The sequence below is a fragment of the Melopsittacus undulatus genome, chromosome 20, assembly GCF_012275295.1.
Source record: "Melopsittacus undulatus isolate bMelUnd1 chromosome 20, bMelUnd1.mat.Z, whole genome shotgun sequence".
NCBI lineage: Eukaryota > Metazoa > Chordata > Aves > Psittaciformes > Psittaculidae > Melopsittacus > Melopsittacus undulatus.
The window spans coordinates 179743-195935 of record NC_047546.1 but is presented as its reverse complement, the minus strand read 5'-3'; the positions used below and the strand labels follow the sequence as shown (position 1 = coordinate 195935).

The following is a 16193-nucleotide window of genomic DNA, read 5'->3' as shown; positions in this document are numbered from 1 at the left end:
CGCTCGCAGGGCGCCGCTCGCCCGCGGGGGCCGGCCCGGCTCCCCATTGGCGGAGCCGGGTCACGTGGCGGGGGCGCGGTGAGGCCGTGCTGGAGGGTGCGGGCCGGAAGTGAGTCGCTGGCGCGGTGCGGGGCCGACGGGACCGGAGGAGGACCCATGGTGCCCCGGTGAGCGCTGAGGGCCGACCGGGCGGGGGGGGCTGCCCCGGGGCGGCCGCTCGGTTGTGTCCGGGCCTCGGTTGTGTCCGGGCCTCGGTTGTGTCCGGGCCTCGGTTGTGTCCGGGCCTCGGTTGTGTCCGGGCCTCGGTTCTGTCCGGTTAGCTCCGGTACCCGCTCCCGGGGCGGCCGCTCGGTTGTGTCCGGGCCTCGGTTGTGTCCGGTTGTGTCCGGTTGGCTCCGGTGCCCGCTCCCGGTGCGGCCGCTCGGTTGTGTCCGGTTGGCTCCGGTGCCCGTTCCCGGTGCGGCCGCTCGGTTGTGTCCGGTTGGCTCCGGTACCCGCTCCCGGTGCGGCCGCTCGGTTGTGTCCGGGCCTCGGTTGTGTCCGGTTAGCTCCGGTACCCGCTCCCGGGGCGGCCGCTCGGTTGTGTCCGGTTGGCTCCGGTGCCCGTTCCCGGTGCGGCCGCTCGGTTGTGTCCAGGCCTCCGTTGGCTCCGGTGTCCGCTCCCGGTGCGGCCGCTCGGTTGTGTCCGGTTGGCTCCGGTGCCCGCTCCCGGTGCGGCCGCTCGGTTATGTCCGGTTGGCTCCGGTGCCCGCTCCCGGTGCGGCGGTCGCGGTGCGTGCCCGGGCCCTGTCGCTGCGCCCCGGCTCGGGTCGCCCTGTGCGGGGTGTGCAGGGGGGGTCCCCGGGACCCCATAGCGTGGCCTCGGCGGGGGCAGGGCTCAGGCCCGGTTCTAAGGGGGCTGTGCTCTCAAGCCCTGCCTGTGGGCCGAGCTGCGGAGCAGCCCCGGGTGATGCCGACCGGTGGAGCCGTTCCTTTCCCCCCCCCCCGAGCGTGTCGTGTCCGTTCCAGGCTGTTCCTGCCTGTCCGGTTGCGGAGTTCCCTGGCTCTGCGTTATCCGGACGCGTGTCCCGGGCCCTGCCCGCCTGGGCCCCGGTGTCCGAACGGCCTCATCACCCCCCGGGGCTCTGCTGCGGTGTCACCGACCGGCGCCGCTGCACCGGCCGAGCGGGGCCGTCCTTATCGCAGTCATCGCGTTAGCGCCTGCCGGGCTCCGGCGCCGGCCCCAGATAAGGACATGATTGGTGCGAGGAAGTCAATCCTATTGCTGCCCTGCACTGCTCGGCCTTGGCCGGGCCCGGGGGTGGGGGGGGCAGGGGCTCTGGGGTGGGGGGGGCAGGGGCTCTGGGGTGGGGGGGGGGCAGGGGCTCTAGGATGGGGGGGGCAGGGGCTCAGGGTGGGGGGGGGCAGGGGCTCTGGAGCCGTCCTGCTTTGCTCGCCTTGTTTTTCCCTTGCAGTTTCCTGCCCTTCCTGACTCCCCTCTCGGAGCCTCTTCCCGTGACCTTCTTCTCCCCCGAGAGGAGGGGGCTGCAGCGCTGGGGGCTCCGCACGTCCTTGTGGTGCCAGCCAAGGGGGGCAGGAAGGGGCAGCTCTGCCCCCCCCCCCCATCCCGGGCTGCTATTGCTGTCCCTGTGTGCGTGTGGCTGCTCTGTGCTGGTGTTAGGGGTTGGCTCCAACCCTGAGTTCCGTTTGCTGCTGAGGAGGAGGAGGAGCAGGGCTTGCCTCGGTGCAAGGGCCAGCAGGGCAGGGCTGGCTAACTCCCTGTTTGTCCCCGAACCGCAGGTCGGATGCCACACGAGAGGGGCTGTGCGCTTCAGTTCCCTGCCCAGGGCCTGCCCTGCCCTCCGCGGCGATGGAGTACGTGGTAAGGACCGCGGTGGAGGGCGAGGTGGCTTCGGTGGTGGATCCTGCCTCCCCTCTCTCCTTGCTGGCAGGGCCTCAGCCTCCTCACACCTCCGCTGGCATGTCCTGGCCCCTCTCGTCAGCAGCAGAGAGGTGCTGGCAAGGAACACGTAGGTGCCATATGATGCTCTGGTGACTGGAGTAGTGGATTGTTGCTTCCTCCCTGCCCTGGAGGCTTGGGGACGGCTGTTGTTGGACCCAAGAGGGTCTCTTGCCCCCGGCGAGGCGCCTACGTGCGGCAGCAGCCGGCGCACGGCTGCCTGCTCCTGGCTGCAGCTTCTTGCCAAACCGCTGCTGTGTTCCAGGTCTGTGACTCAGCTCCCACTTTGTGTTTCCTGGGAGGATATAGGGCCAGCACCCGGAGCACAGCCTCGAGCATTGCCTCTCTGCTCCTCGCCTCCAGCTGTGGGTGAAGTCCCAGCCCCAGGCACCCAAAAGCAGCCCTGGTCCCTCTGCCTGTTGTGTGTGTGGTGAATCCAGCTGCCTGCTGCATTCGGCTCATTGAGCATCTTCAGAGCCCTTGTTCTGTGGCCTCTGCCTTCTGTGCTCTGAGCCTGCTGGAAAGGGCTCTTGGATGCCCAGAAATGGGCTGTGGTGGCAGTTCCTTGTCTGTCCAAGGGCTGAGAGCAGCAACACACCTTGTGTGTGCCTAGTGCAGGGCAGTGGGGCGACATGGGCTGAGTGGGCTCAGGAAGTTCGGATACAATCAGAAATGATTCCACCTTGGAAAAGCAGAGGCCTGTGTGCGGCTCCGGGGGTATCTGCTCCGAGCCCCATTGTCTGCCCTGGCCCCAAGCTGGTGGGAAGGGGCTGAGGAGCCCCCCAATCCCCTTCCGCTCTTCCCTAGGGAAGCGCTTGTGCTCACAGAGCTGCCGTGCCAAGGGATCCTGGCCCCACATCCGCCGGTGGCTGAGCCCTCGGTGGCTGCCCCGGGGGTTGCGGCTGCCCCTCGTGGGGCTGGCGGCTTCCTGGCTCCCTGGCCTCGGCTTCCTGCTTTTCTTCAGTGCCGTGGCCACGGGAAGGTCACAGCACAGGGGCCCCGGTGGGGACGAGCTCGTCGGAGGACGGCACCGGTGGCTGAGGTGGGGCTGGCGTCGCGGTGCTCCAGCACCGGAGGGTGCTGAACCCCCCGGCCTGAGCCCTGGGCTGGAGCCTGCTTCCAGCTCGGTCCTGGCTTCGTTTCCCTGCCCCCGTGGCGGGCGCCAGAGCTCGGGAAGTGGGGTCCAAACAGGGGGAGAGTCCTTCCCTTGGGCTGCATTGAGCGTGGGTTTGGTGCTGTGGCTGGTGCTCAGCAAGGCCCTTGCCTGTGGTGGGTCAGAGGGCTTGAAATCCCTGCTTCAGCCATGAGTGATGGGAGCAGGGAGCAGGAGAAGGGAGGACAGAGCTTTTCCCCCCTGGGGGGGTTCATAGGGACTGATGGTGCTGCCGGTGCATTGGGGAGCGGCTGCCCCCGACCCCCGCACGGCTGTGGGCGCTGCGAGGGGCCGCGGTTCGCTCCCTGCCGCTGGCTCCGCCTGTGACCTTGATTTTTCCGCTCCAGATAGGAGCAGGGTCCCCTCCCCTCGCCCCAGCCCCTCCTGCGCTGCAGCCCCTGCCCGTGAGTCAGCACGGCCGTTCCGAGCAGCGGCGGCCGCTGCGCCCGCACCGAGCCCACCTGTATCCTGCTGCCTGCATCCCTGCCGGCACCGGAGCACTGCTCTGCCTTCATCCCTGCCGCTGGCACCGGAGCATCGCTCTGCCTGCATCCCTGCCGCTGGCACCGGAGCATTGCTCTGCCTGCATCCCTGCCGGCACCGGAGCATTGCTCTGCCTGCATCCCTGCCGCTGGCACCGGAGCATTGCTCTGCCTGCATCCCTGCCGCCGGCACCGGAGCATCGCTCTGCCTGCATCCCTGCCGCTGGCACCGGAGCATTGCTCTGCCTGCATCCCTGCCGCTGGCACCGGAGCATCGCTCTGCCTGCATCCCTGCCGGCACCGGAGCACTGCTCTGCCTGCATCCCTGCCGCTGGCACTGGAGCATCGCTCTGCCTGCATCCCTGCCGCTGGCACCGGAGCATCGCTCTGCCTGCATCCCTGCCGGCACCGGAGCATCGCTCTGCCTGCATCCCTGCCGCTGGCACCGGAGCATCGCTCTGCCTGCATCCCTGCCGCCGGCACCGCGGCCCCGGCAGAGCCAACGGCGGCCGCCCGCTGCCGGCACGTGGCTTTGGCCACCACAGAAGGACCTTGTTCGCTCCTGGGCCGGGCTTGGATGCGCTCTGAGGCTGCCTTGTCTCGGGGCGTTAAATATTCATGCTGCTGATTTCCTCCTAGCGGGGCCGGAGCCAGCAGCTCAGGAGCAGCCCGAGGGGCTGCAGCTCCCCCCGCTCACACAATGGGATGTGCGGCCGTGGGGCTTGAGGAGCTGCGGGCTGGGGTCCGAGTGTGCTGACCCCCCCCGGGCCGTGGCCACAGCCCCGTTTCCTCCGCGCCGCTGCAGGGCTGCGCTCTGCCCATCCGGATCCGCTGCTGCCGCCGCTCGGGATCGATCGGCGGCTCCAGCACCGAGCCGAGCAGCCCCCGGCCCCGCTGCCGGCCATGCGGGGCTGCTGCAGCCCCGGCACGGAGCTCGGCCCAGGCTTGTGCCCGGGGGCAGCGTCCGCGGTGGGAGCCTCGGTGGGGCCCCCGTGAGCCCCGTGCTCAGCATGGATCTCCTGCAGAAGAGCAAATACAGCCACCTGCGGAACGAGTCCGTGTCCTCCCTGGAGGAGGCTGTGGGGGTCCCGGGCCCCCCGGTGGAGCCCGTCCCGGGCACACGGCTGCTGTCCGGCTCCTTGTCCCCCTCCTCCCTCGGGGAGCTGTCACCCGAGGACAGCCCCACCACACTCTGCTCCTTCTTCCCCAGGATGGCCAACCTGAAGCTCTCCAACCCTGCCAACCTGCTCAGCCTGCGCGGCTCCTCGGGCCCCGGCGAGCCCCCGGCACCGGCACCGGGGGGGAGCGCCAGCCCCGGCTCAGCCAGCCCTGTTGCTGTCTGTCCCCAGGATATGAACAAGCTGAGCTGCGGGAAGAAGACGCGGGTGGAAGGCGGCCAGCTCGGGGGGGACGAATGGACCCGGCATGGCAGCTTCGTCAATAAACCCACCCGGGGCTGGCTGCACCCCGATGACAAAGTCATGGGCCCCGGGGTCTCCTACCACGTCCGTGTGAGTGTTGGGGACTGGGGGTGCTGTGGGGAGGGTGATGGTGGGGATGTGGGGACTTCGTGGTGTGTAGGTGGTAGGTGGGCAGTGGGGTTCTGGGGTGCTGAGGCTGACCCTGCTCTCTCCCCCAGTATATGGGCTGTGTGGAAGTCCTGCAGTCCATGAGGGCTTTGGATTTCAACACCAGGACGCAGGTCACCAGGTGAGCTCTGCCTCTTTGGGGGTTCTGAGCCCCACAGGAACTCCTGGGGATGTGGGGGGGGTTTGTGTGGGGCTGGGCTGCCTGCAGCAGCCACGTCACATTCACACCAATGTGCTTCCCCTGCTCAGAGGACCCTGTTTGTCACCCTGTCCCCTATGTGCTGGTCCTGTGGCTGGTGGTGGGGGGGGGGATCGCTGATGGGTGATGGGGAGGGACTGATCCTGCTTGCTCCCTGCAGGGAGGCCATTGGGCTGGTGTGTGAGGCCGTGCCCGGTGCCAAGGGAGCTGTGAGGAGGAGGAAGGTGAGTCTGGGGACTCAGCAGCATCAGTGCTGAGGATGAGGTGGCTCCTCTGCCTGGGGGGGCTGCAGGATGTGGCCTGGGTACCCCCTCCCCACACTGCTCTTTGTCCCCAGCCCTGCGGCCGCTCCCTCAACTCCATCCTGGGCAAGAGCAACCTCAAGTTTGCTGGCATGCCCATCACCCTGACCATCTCCACCAGCAGCCTCAACCTCATGGCATCTGACTGCAAGCAGGTGAGAGCAGGGGGGAACCAGGAGTCCTGCTGAGGGATAGGGGATGTCCCCAGCCTCTGTGGGCTGTGCCCTGCTGGGTGCCCATCTTCCCCCAGTCCCTGGGGGCAAAGAGGTTGGGGTGATGCCCCAGAGACTGAGACCCAAGTCCCCTGGGCTGGGGGCAGTGGGTTTTGATCCCACAACCTCTGTGCCTTGCAGATCATTGCCAATCACCACATGCAGTCCATCTCCTTCGCTTCTGGGGGAGACCCGGTGAGTACAGGGGGTCCCCATCGCGTGTGCCCTGGGCTGGGGCTCGCTGCCTCCCTGCGCCCATCTCACCACTGGTGTCCTGCCCACAGGACACAGCCGAGTACGTCGCCTATGTTGCCAAAGACCCCGTCAACCAGCGAGGTGAGGCTGCTGTGGGGCTGGTGAGGTTCAGCTCAGGCTGGGCCCCAGTGAGGAAGCTCTGGGGTGGGTAGGGCAGGCTCAAGGTGGGGAGGACTTGGAATCATGGAATGGGTTGGGGTGGAAGGACCCTAAAGCTGCTCCAGCTCCAACCCCTGCCATGCGCAGAGACCCTTTCCACTGGAACAGGATGCTCCAAGCCCCATCCAGCCTCACAGGGAAGAGCTTCTGCCTAAGAGCTCATCTCGGTCTCCCCTTTGGCAGCTTAAAGCCATTCCCCTTGTCCTGTCCCTGCTTTGTCCCAAGCTCCTCTCCAGGTTTCCTGTAGCCCCTTCAGGCACTGGAGCTGCTCTGAGAAGCAAGCCTGGGCAGTCAGATCCCATTTATCATGTCTTGCAGCCTGCCATATCCTGGAGTGCCCCGAGGGCCTGGCGCAGGACGTGATCAGCACCATTGGGCAGGCCTTTGAGCTGCGCTTCAAGCAGTACCTGAAGAACCCCCCGAAGCTGGTGACACCCCACGACCGGTAAGGGCAGTGGAGGGGGAGGCAGGAGGGTGCCTGGGTCTGGGGGGGGTGTCAGCTGCTCACCTGCGCCTTGCCCCCCCCAGGATGGCTGGGTTTGATGGATCTGCTTGGGATGAGGAAGAGGAGGAGCCAGCCCCTGATCACCAGTACTACAATGACTTCCCTGGCAAGGAGCCTCCCATCGGGGGGGTGGTGGACATGCGGCTGCGGGACGGGGCGGCTCAGACCCCCAATCACTTGGGGGCCACGCTGGTAAGGCTCTGGGTACGGCCCTATGGGGAGTTCCATGCTCCAAGGGCAATGCAGGGACCCTGTGGTGTGCATCTTGCCAGCACCTGTATCCCAGTGGGTGCCTGGAGGGGGTGGGCAGTGCAGGGGGACTCACCTCCATCTCTCCCTGCAGCCCGTGGGCCAGGCCAGTGGGGAGTACGACCCCCAGAAGCAGCTCACTCCTGCCCAAGGTAACAGGATGGCCATGGCTGGTCCCCATCTGCCTTCCTGCACGCAGTGGGTGCTGGGCTGGGCGCTGGAGCCCTGCTCACCACAGTGCTCTTGGCAGGAGGGAAGTACCCAGCTCCGGTGGGTGCCGCCGGCCGCACGGACCTGTTTGATGACCCATCCTATGTCAACGTGCAGAACATGGACAAGACCCGCCAGGCCTCGGCTGCCAGCACCCCCACCACGGCCAATGGTAGCACCCAGAGAGACCTCTTTGACATGAGTGAGTGGTGTGGGGCTGGGGTGGGGGGCAGTGGCCTTGGCCACGGTCCCAGCCCCACTCCCCTCTCCCTGCAGAGCCTTTTGAAGACGCTCTTCGTGTCCCCCCGTCCGTGCCCGTGGGGCTGCCCCCTGCCCAAGTGGTGGCCTCCATGGAGGAGCAGCTGCGACGAGAGCCCTGGTACCATGGGAAGATGAACCGCAAGGAGGCCGAGAAGCTGCTGAAGGTGAACGGAGACTTCCTGGTGCGGGAGAGCACAACCACCCCGGGGCAGTATGTGCTGACCGGCCTGCAGGGTGGGCAGCCCAAGCATCTGCTGCTCGTGGATCCTGAGGGAGTGGTGAGTCCATCAACACCCCAGGGATGGAGCTTGGCACAGTCTGGGGGGGGGTCCAGAGCCTCGAGGGGTCCTGGGGATGCCTCTGGGTTGGTTTGGGGGCTGGAAGGGACTCAGGGCTGCATGGGGACCCCTTGGGCCTCCTGTTGTCAGCGGCACCTTCCTGACTGCCCCTTCCCTGGCCCCAAGGTGCGGACAAAAGACCACCGCTTCGAGAGCGTCAGCCACCTCATCAGCTACCACATGGACAATCACCTGCCCATCATCTCGGCCGGCAGCGAGATGTGCCTGCAGCAGCCGGTGGAGAGGAGACTCTGAGTGCCCTGGGGCGCATCCCCCCCCCCGGCCCCGCTCCCTGCCCAGGGCACGCTTGGACTCTGAGCCGGGTGCTCTGCCGGGACTGAGCATGGACACGGCCGGGGCCTGGCCCCGCTGGTGTGGTGTGAGCTGCCAGCGTGGCCAAGGGGGGTCTCTTCTTGCCAAAGCCCCTGCTGGGCCCCCCAGCTCCAGCCTTCACACAGCAGCTCAGGTCCTGCCGCAGCCTGGCCCCGCTGATGGGGTACAACCACTCACACCCAACAGCGTGGGCATGGGAATGGTGGAGCTGAGCCCTGGGGTGCAGAGGGGGGTACAGCCCCCCCCCCCCAGCCCCATTCTGACTGTACCTGGTCACTTTACGTGTTAACTCTGTGCCTTGACCCGCAGGTCCCACACTCTTATGCAATGGTGGGGGGCTGGGGATGGAGCCCCCCCCCCCGTGCTCCCACCCCCCCCGTGCTCCTTCCTGGGATGTACCCAGCAGCCGGGGGGTGGTGGGAGGGCCCCCCCCATGCATGGTGTTCCTCCCCAAGCCAAAGCGCAGCCCTGCCCCGGGCCCTGCTCTACCAAAGGAACCGGCGCTCGGTATTAAAGTTGGTATTTCTCTAGGCCGTGCCTGGTGTCACGGCGGCAGCGGCGTCGCGCACCCACCGGCACATGGCTCCTTCCGTCCCCCCCCCCTCGCCTTCCCCATGGTCCGCTCCGTTCCGTCCCCCCCCCCCCCCCCCCCCTTCGCCTTCCCCATGGTCCGCTCCGTTCCGTCCCCCCCCCCCCCCCCCCCCCCCTTCGCCTTCCCCATGGTCCGTTCCGCTCCCCCCACCCCGAGCGCTGCTCCGCCCCGCCCAGCGCTCTGGACTCGGTGCATCCCCCCCCCCGGGACTATGTACATGGTTCATCCCATTGCGGGCCCCCAGTATCGCGCTGCGCTAGGGCCGCGCGGTGATTGGCTGCGCGCCGCCCTCTTGCGCGGTGATTGGTTCCGCCGGATCGCCCCGCCCCTCCCCGCCGTGACTGATTGGCTGCGCCCCGCCCCTCGCGCTGTGATTGGCTCCGCGCAGCCCCGGTTGCGGGCGGCGGCGGGGCCATGGCGCGGCGGCGGCGGTGAGGCCATGGCGGCCCCGCACGCGGAGAAGCTGGAGGGAGGCGTCCCGGCCCCGCCGCCCCCCCCGGGGCCCCCGCACCCCGCGGCCGCCGCCGGTGGGCCCGGCCGCAAGCAGGGCAAGGCCGGTGAGAGCGGGGGCACCGGGACCGGTACCGGAGGGGGGGGGGGGGGTCCGGGACCGGAGCAGGGGGGTCCGGCCCCGTCTGACCGGCCCCGTTGTCCCCTTAGGGCTGCAGATGAAGAGCCCCGAGAAGAAGCGGCGCAAGTCGAACCCGCAGGTAGGGCAGGGCCCGGGAACGGGGCCGCGGCCGGGAGCGGGGCCGCGCTGAGCGCCGCCGCCTCCCCCGCAGGGCCCCGCCTATTCGCACCTCTCGGAGTTCGCCCCTCCGCCCACCCCCATGGTCGATCACTTGGTGGCCTCCAACCCGTTCGAGGACGACTTCGCTGCCCCCAAAGGCGCCGCCGCCGCCGCCGCCTCCTTCCTCGGCAGCCCCGTTCCCTTCGGCGGCTTCCGCGTCCAGGCCGCGATGTCCCCGCAGGTGCCCCCCGGTTACGGCGGCGGCCCCCAGCCCCTGCGGCGCCAGCCCCCCCCCTTCGGGCCCGGCCAGATGGGCCCTGCCTTCAGCATGGCCCCGCAGGGCCCCGGTTACGGGCAGCCGGGCGCCGTGGGCTTCCCGGGGCAGCCGTTCGGGCAGGCGCTGGGGCCGAGCTTCAGCCCCCCCGGGGCTCCGCTGCTGCAGGGCCCGGTCGGCAGCTTCGGGCCCATGATATCCCCGACGTTGGGGCAGCCCCCGAGGGGGGACGTGGGCCCCGGCCCGGCGCTGAACCCCCCCCCGCCCCCCGGGGGCCCGGCCGTGGGGCAGCGCTTCGGGCAGCCCGGTGGCCTCTTCGGACAATCGCCCCTGCAGCGGCCGGGGCAGGGGGGGCCCCCGCTGCCCCCCACAGCCAGCCCCTTCCCCGGGGCTGACCCCGGCTTCCCCCCCGGCGGCGAGGACGGGGGCAAGAGCCTGAACCCCCCTCCCGGCGCCTTCGCCCCCGAGCAGCACTCGGGCTCTCCCGCTGCCGTCAATGGGGCTCAGAGCGGCTTCACCGGCGGCAGCGCCGGGCGCGGGGCCGGTACCCCCGACACCAACAGCCTCCCCCCGGCGGCCCCGGGGAAGGCAGCGGGCGGCTCGGGGCACCAGCCGCCGCCGGGGCTCGTGTACCCGTGCGGGGCCTGCCGCAACGAGGTGAACGACGACCAGGACGCCATCCTGTGCGAGGCCTCGTGCCAGAAGTGGTTCCACCGGGAGTGCACCGGGATGACCGAGAACGCCTACGGGCTGCTGACCACCGAGGCCTCGGCCGTCTGGGCCTGCGACTTCTGCCTCAAGACCAAGGAGATCCAGTCCGTGTACGTGCGGGAGGGCCTGGGACAGCTCGTGGCTGCCAACGACGGCTGAGCCGCCCCCCCCCCCCCCGCAGCCACCGGCATGGACTGACCCCCGGTTCTGGCACCATTAGGGTCCAGGCACGGGTTCGGTACCGGCAGTGCCATCACCAGCCCTGTGCTGGGGAAGGGAGGGCTCCGATGGCCCCGTTACGTGCTCGGGGCAGTCCCGGTGCTCTCGGGATGGTCCCGGTCCCCTCCCCCCCTCCCGTTATCCGTTTAATGGAAACTTTTGTACCGTCGCCATAAACTTCTCAATCGCGGGTGTCTGTGTCTCGCTTCGTGCGCGGGGGGGGGGGGGGGAACGGGGGCGGTGTCCGGTACCGACGGGGGGGGGCCTCACACGCCCCGCCCCTCTGCCATCCCATTGGCTGTTGGCGTCACGTGCAAGCCCCTTCCCGAGGGCGGTGACCGGCACCGGAGAAAGTTACCGGCGGGACCGCGGCACCAGGTACCGCCCCCCCCCCCCATCAGCATCACCCCCAGGAGCGGAACCGGGAGCGGAGCCGCGGCTCTAACGGGAACCGACCGGGGCTGGGGGGCATGGGGGGGGTTCGGGGCTCAACGGGCCCGTTCCGGTCCCTGATGGTGGCGGAGGCTGCCCGAGTACCGGGTACCCCCCGTCCCACCCGGTACCCCCCGTCCCACCCGGTACCGCTGCCTCCCCGCGGGGCTCGGTGGCCCCGGGCCGGGCCCTGTGTCCGTCCCCCCCCCCCAGGCCGGGTCCGGTGACCCCCGTCCACCTGCGCGGAGGCATCACCCGGCTATAAATACCCGTGATGGAAACCACGGGTATAAACGGAGCAGCTGCTGCCGGTGCAGGGGGCCCGGGGTGGGGGCGGCTGCTGCGAGCACCGGCGCTCCCCGGTCCGGGTCCGTCCCTCCGCCTGTCTCCCTGCAGGTGGCTCCGGCCGTGCCCATGGCGGAGAAACCGGAGCCCCGGGACGCGGAGGGCAGCAGCCGGGAGCCGGTGGGCACCGCGGTGAGAGCCGGGCCCTGGGCACCGGGGGACGCGGGGCCGGCACCGACGGTGCCACCATCCCCGGTCCTGCAGGGGCTGCCCGTGGAGACGCTGGGGCCGGAGCTGGAGCAGGAGGAGGAGGATGAAGGCAGCCAGGACCCCGTTGCAGGCAGGCGGCAGCGGGGGGGGGGGGGGGTGTCGGGGGCAGCGGGGCCGCCGCTCACTGCCGCTCTCTCCGTCCTCCAGCAGCGGCCGTCGAGGCTGCAGCCGGTTCCCCCGTCCCCACAGGGCCCGGCCTCCTGCTGGGGCAATGCGGGAGCCTGCAGCACCCGGAGGAGCACCCGGAGGAGCACCCGGAGGAGCACCCGGAGGAGCACCCGGAGGAGCACCGGGACCCCGGTGCCAAGGTCCCTCCGGACGGCTCCGCAGAGCCCGGTGGTGCCGAGCAGGAGGAGCCTGATGCTGAGCCCGATGCTGAGCCCGATGCTGAGCCCGATGCTGAGCCCGATGCTGAGCCCCCCGCTGCAGGTCACCCCCTCCCTGGACGTGCCCGTCCCTCCCCAGAGGCACCACTGGAGGACGGGACCTGCACCAGCAGTGAGGATGATGTGGAGGGGCTGCGGCGCCGGCGGGGCCATGAGCCCCGTTCTGGGCTGCCCCTTCCCGTGCCCGCCCTGCACCGGGGGGCTCCGGGCACCGGGGATGAGGATGGGCTCAGCATGAGCAAGTACCTGCTGGGGGCTGTGGCGCTGGTGGCCATGGGACTGCTGATTGTGTCCGGTGAGTGGGATCCTGGGGCAGGATGGGGGTCCTGGGGCAGGGTTGGGGCCCTGCATTCCCCTCATCATCCCTTCTTGTCCCCAGGTGGCATCTACGACCCAGCAGATGGTGGGTGCTGGGCAGGATGTGGGAGCGCAGCAGTGTGTGTGTGGCTGTGGTTTGATGCCTCCCTCCTGTCTGGTTCCACTACCCAGACCCCACAGAGCACATAGTGAACCGGGATGTGGCAGCCGGGAAGCAGGAGCCGCTGCTGCCCATTGACAGCAATGTAAGGAGGGGTCTGCAGTGGAGCTGAGCCCCCCTGAGCTGACCGGGGGCACCCCCGGCTCCATCCTTCCTCTCCCCCAGGCCTCGCAGAAGAAGCTGCCACCATCGGGTGCTGGTGACCCCGAGAGCCCTCAGTCCCTGAGCCTGCTCCTGGACAAGCTGGCCAAGGAGAACCAGGAGATCCGGCTCATGCAGGCAGAGCTGCAGGTGGGTTGTGTGGAGCCGGTGCCGTGTCCCGGACCTGCTGCCCCCATCCCACCCCACTCACAGCCCTGCTGCCCCCAGGCCCACAGGGAAGAGCTGCAGGGGCTGCTGCAGCAGAGCGAGGGCAAAGCGGCAGCGGCCGGAGCGCAGCGGCAGAGCCTGGAGACCGAGAACCAGCGGCTCCGGTCGGTGCTGGAGCAGGAGGCGGCGGCGCTGCGGGAGGCTCGGGCTGAGCTGCAGCGGGTGCGGGAGGCCGCGGCACCGGAGCAGCCCCATGTGCCCAACGGGGATGCGGTGCGGCGGTTGGCATCGGTGCGCCGGGAGCTGGCGGCGGCCCTGGCGCGGGCACGAGGTGCCGGGGGCCTCGAGGCGCTGGTGGCGGAGCTGGGAGCGCTGGAGCAGCGCCTGGGACGGGAGCTGGAGGCAGGGGGGGCATGGAGGAAGCCGTTCAAGGCTGAGAGGAAGGAGAGCAAGCGGCACAAGCGGCACAGCTCCGGTGAGCGCGAGAGGAAGGGGCACAGCAAACCCCATGGGCACGGCAAGGACACCCGGTTTCCCCGGGAGCACAAGCAGGGCAAAGCCTGGGGGAAGCCGTCTCACGGGCCCCCCTTCAGCCGGTACCGGGCGCCCCAGGGCTGCGTTGGGGTGGCCGAATGCGCCCACAAGGAGGGTCAGGAGGTGCTGGGGGCTGCGCTGGAGCCGGTGCAGAAGAGCCAGTTCCTGCGGCTGCTGGAGGGGTTCATGGGGCGGCTGGGCTGGGGGCAGCACTTCGGGGGGGTGGCAGCGCAGATCGATGGGGCCTTCGGGGCCGATGGGGTCTTTGCCCACGACCGCCGGCGCTTCACTGACTTCGTGGAGGAGGTGGAGGAGATGCTGGAGGAGGTGGCGCGGAGAGAGAGGGGTGATGAGGATGCGGCCGATGGCTTCGAGGAGTTCGTGCTGCGCCACTACAGCAGGTGAGGGGCAGTGGGGCCGGGGGGGGGGGCTCAGCCCTCGCTCCCCATCCCAGCGCCCCCCTTCTCTTGCAGCACCGGTGGGAAGGAGCGAGGGTGGAGACCCCCCGGAACCGTCGGGTAGAGCCGGGGTGGCCGCCCCATCGCAGCCCGGACACAGCGCCCTCGTGGAGGGGTCCCCACGGGCTGGTTTGGGGGGGGGGGGGCTGCCATTGCCCCCCCCGGGGGTCGGGTCCCCAACACACACAGTGTGATGCTATGGGCACGCAATAAAGGCACCGCTGGGCAGAGCTGAGCCTGCTGCGGGGGGAACGGGGAGCGGGGGGGGGCGATGGGGAACGGGGAGCGGGGGGGGGGGGGGGCGATGGGGAACGGGGAGCGGGGGGGGGCGATGGGGAACGGGGAGCGGGGGGGGGCGATGGGGAACGGGGGCAGCGGAGGGGGGGGCTCAGGGCAGGTTTAGGGAGCCCCCTCTGCCCCCCCCGCCCTGCAGGGGGCGCCGTGGTGCGGGCGCGCCGCCGGGGGGCGGAGTCAGCGGCGCCTCGCTCCGCCCACCTCGGGCCGTACCATCCGGCTCTCCCGCGGGGGGGGGGGTTGGTGGGTGGGGCGGGGGGCGTGGCCGGGGCGCGGATGGCGGCGCCGCGCGCGGTGCTGCTGCTGAGCGGGAAGAGGAAATCGGGGAAGGATTTTGTGGCCGAGGAGCTGCGGGGACGGTAACGGGGGGGGAGGGGCTGGGAACGGGGGGGGGGGAGGGGCGGTACCGGAGGGGGGGGGGCCGGTACCGGGGGGGGAGGGGCTGGTACCGGGGGGGGGGGGGGGGTCGGTACCGGGGGGGGAGGGGCTGGGAACGGGGTGGATTCGGTCCCCGGGGGGCGGGGTTGGGGGCGGTACCGATGGGTCAGGCCAGGTACCGGGGGCGGAGTCGGGACCGGGAGATGGGGCTGGTACCGGGGGGAGGCGATCGGTACCGGGAAGGGGGCCGGTACTATGTCCGGTGCCACTACCATGCCCGGTGCCACTACCATGCCCGGTGCCGGTACCGGGAAGTGGTGCCGGTGCCATTCCTGGTGCCGGTACCATGCCCAGTGCTGGTGCCTCTGACTCCTCTCGCTCAGGCTGGGCCCCGATGTGTGCACCGTCCTGCGCCTGTCCGCGCCCCTCAAGGAGCAGTACGCCAAGGTACGGGCCCATCCTGCCCTGAGCCTCCCGGTGCTGAGCCAGGCAGTGCCCCTGACCCTATATCCCATCAGGAGCATGGCCTGGACTTCCAGCGGCTCCTGGACGCCAGCGCCTACAAGGAGAGGTTCCGGCAGGACATGATCCGCTGGGGTGAGGACAAGCGCAGCTCCGACCCCGGCTTCTTCTGCAGGGCAGCGGTGGAGGGAGCGGCACAGCCGGTGTGGGTGAGCCGGGGGGGGACACGGGGCCGGTGTGGGTGAGCCGGGGGGGACACGGGGACCGGGGGGTCCAGGGGCTCCGGGACGGGCACTGATGGAGCCCCCACAAAGGTGGTGAGCGACACGCGGCGCCTGTCGGACGTGGAGTGGTTCCGGGATGTGTATGGGGACGTGGTGCAGACCGTGCGGGTCGTGGCCACCGAGGAGACGAGGAAGAGGAGGAACTGGGTCTTTGTGGCTGGTGAGTGAGCACTGCACTGAGTGCGGTCCTGAGCCCGGGGCTGTGCCGGCAGTGGGGCTGCCCCATAGACAGGGTGCAGATGATGCCCCCAGCTCCATGGGCTGAGGCTGTGCCCCCGGGTTGGGGCTCACTGGGGCTCTGCTCTTCCCCAGGGGTGGATGATGCTGAGTCCGAGTGTGGCCTGGACCAGGGAGTGAGCTTCGACTGGGTGATCACCAACGATGGGGATGAGCTGTCCCTGGACCAGCAGCTGGAGACGCTCCTGCAGGTGCTCCGCAGGCGCCTGTAGCTGTGGCCTCTCCCCAGTGCTGGGGGGGGACCCCAGATCCCCCTTTGTGCCTGTGCTGGAAGTAAAGCTCTGACACCGAGAGCTGCTGCCACCCAGCTCCATCTCACTTCCCTTGGGAAGGGTGTTCACATGGGGCTGGGGACACGGGTGATGCCCCTCGGGGTGCCCCCCCCCAGCTTTGTGGGGTAGGGGCAGAGGTGCAGTTTAATTAATGGGGGGTCACCAGCTCGGTGCTTTGTGGTGTATTTAATAGGCTTCCAACAGCCAATTCCCTGCGGATTATCCGCTTCCCAAGCAGACCTGCCCTAATACCTGCTCCTCTCGCAGCAGCTGGGCACGGCCGGGGGGTCCTGAGGGGTTGTGGGGTGGGAGGGATTCGGGTTCTGTCACCCCTAAACCCAGCCCTGGCTCTGGCATCGCCCCCATCCCACTGTGGGACACACGGGGTGACCGGTTGGTGAT

At 69.8% G+C, this 16193-nt stretch overlaps 4 protein-coding genes across 12 annotated transcripts; all 4 read left to right on the top strand.

Annotated features, from left to right (window-relative positions):
* Positions 1 to 59: 59 nt before the first annotated feature.
* SHC1 (SHC adaptor protein 1) lies at positions 60 to 8716 on the top strand. 3 transcript variants are annotated; one of them, XM_034071227.1, is made up of 14 exons: positions 83 to 167; positions 1780 to 1861; positions 4924 to 5085; positions 5214 to 5284; positions 5523 to 5586; positions 5700 to 5819; positions 6018 to 6071; positions 6161 to 6212; positions 6609 to 6735; positions 6819 to 6987; positions 7139 to 7196; positions 7295 to 7456; positions 7531 to 7793; positions 7980 to 8716. In XM_034071227.1, the coding sequence occupies exons 1-14, from the start codon at positions 157 to 159 to the stop codon at positions 8106 to 8108; spliced, it is 1524 nt and encodes a 507-aa protein (XP_033927118.1). In that variant the 5' UTR covers positions 83 to 156; the 3' UTR covers positions 8109 to 8716. The 3 variants fall into 3 exon arrangements, with proteins under 3 accessions (XP_033927119.1, XP_033927118.1, XP_033927117.1); XM_034071228.1 differs by lacking the exon at positions 1780 to 1861 and having other exon boundaries at positions 60 to 167; XM_034071226.1 differs by lacking the exons at positions 83 to 167; positions 1780 to 1861 and having other exon boundaries at positions 4433 to 5085.
* Positions 8717 to 9181: 465 nt separating this feature from the next.
* Positions 9182 to 10904, top strand: PYGO2 (pygopus family PHD finger 2). Its single transcript, XM_034071183.1, has 3 exons — positions 9182 to 9335; positions 9439 to 9488; positions 9561 to 10904. The coding sequence occupies exons 1-3, from the start codon at positions 9218 to 9220 to the stop codon at positions 10650 to 10652; spliced, it is 1260 nt and encodes a 419-aa protein (XP_033927074.1). The 5' UTR covers positions 9182 to 9217; the 3' UTR covers positions 10653 to 10904.
* Positions 10905 to 10977: 73 nt separating this feature from the next.
* Positions 10978 to 14099, top strand: PBXIP1 (PBX homeobox interacting protein 1). Of its 7 annotated transcripts, none has more exons than XM_034071353.1 (10): positions 10978 to 11090; positions 11541 to 11769; positions 11847 to 11924; positions 11961 to 12058; positions 12095 to 12380; positions 12465 to 12488; positions 12575 to 12648; positions 12729 to 12854; positions 12933 to 13807; positions 13880 to 14099. In XM_034071353.1, the coding sequence occupies exons 2-10, from the start codon at positions 11559 to 11561 to the stop codon at positions 13926 to 13928; spliced, it is 1821 nt and encodes a 606-aa protein (XP_033927244.1). In that variant the 5' UTR covers positions 10978 to 11090; positions 11541 to 11558; the 3' UTR covers positions 13929 to 14099. The 7 variants fall into 7 exon arrangements, with proteins under 7 accessions (XP_033927244.1, XP_033927243.1, XP_033927241.1 ...); XM_034071352.1 differs by having other exon boundaries at positions 11847 to 11935; positions 11972 to 12058; XM_034071350.1 differs by having other exon boundaries at positions 11850 to 11924; positions 11961 to 12380.
* Positions 14100 to 14415: 316 nt separating this feature from the next.
* Positions 14416 to 15812, top strand: PMVK (phosphomevalonate kinase). Its single transcript, XM_034071270.1, has 5 exons — positions 14416 to 14517; positions 14920 to 14983; positions 15055 to 15207; positions 15313 to 15442; positions 15595 to 15812. Exons 1-5 carry the CDS (start codon positions 14435 to 14437, stop codon positions 15729 to 15731), a joined length of 567 nt encoding a protein of 188 aa, XP_033927161.1. The 5' UTR covers positions 14416 to 14434; the 3' UTR covers positions 15732 to 15812.
* Positions 15813 to 16193: the final 381 nt, after the last annotated feature.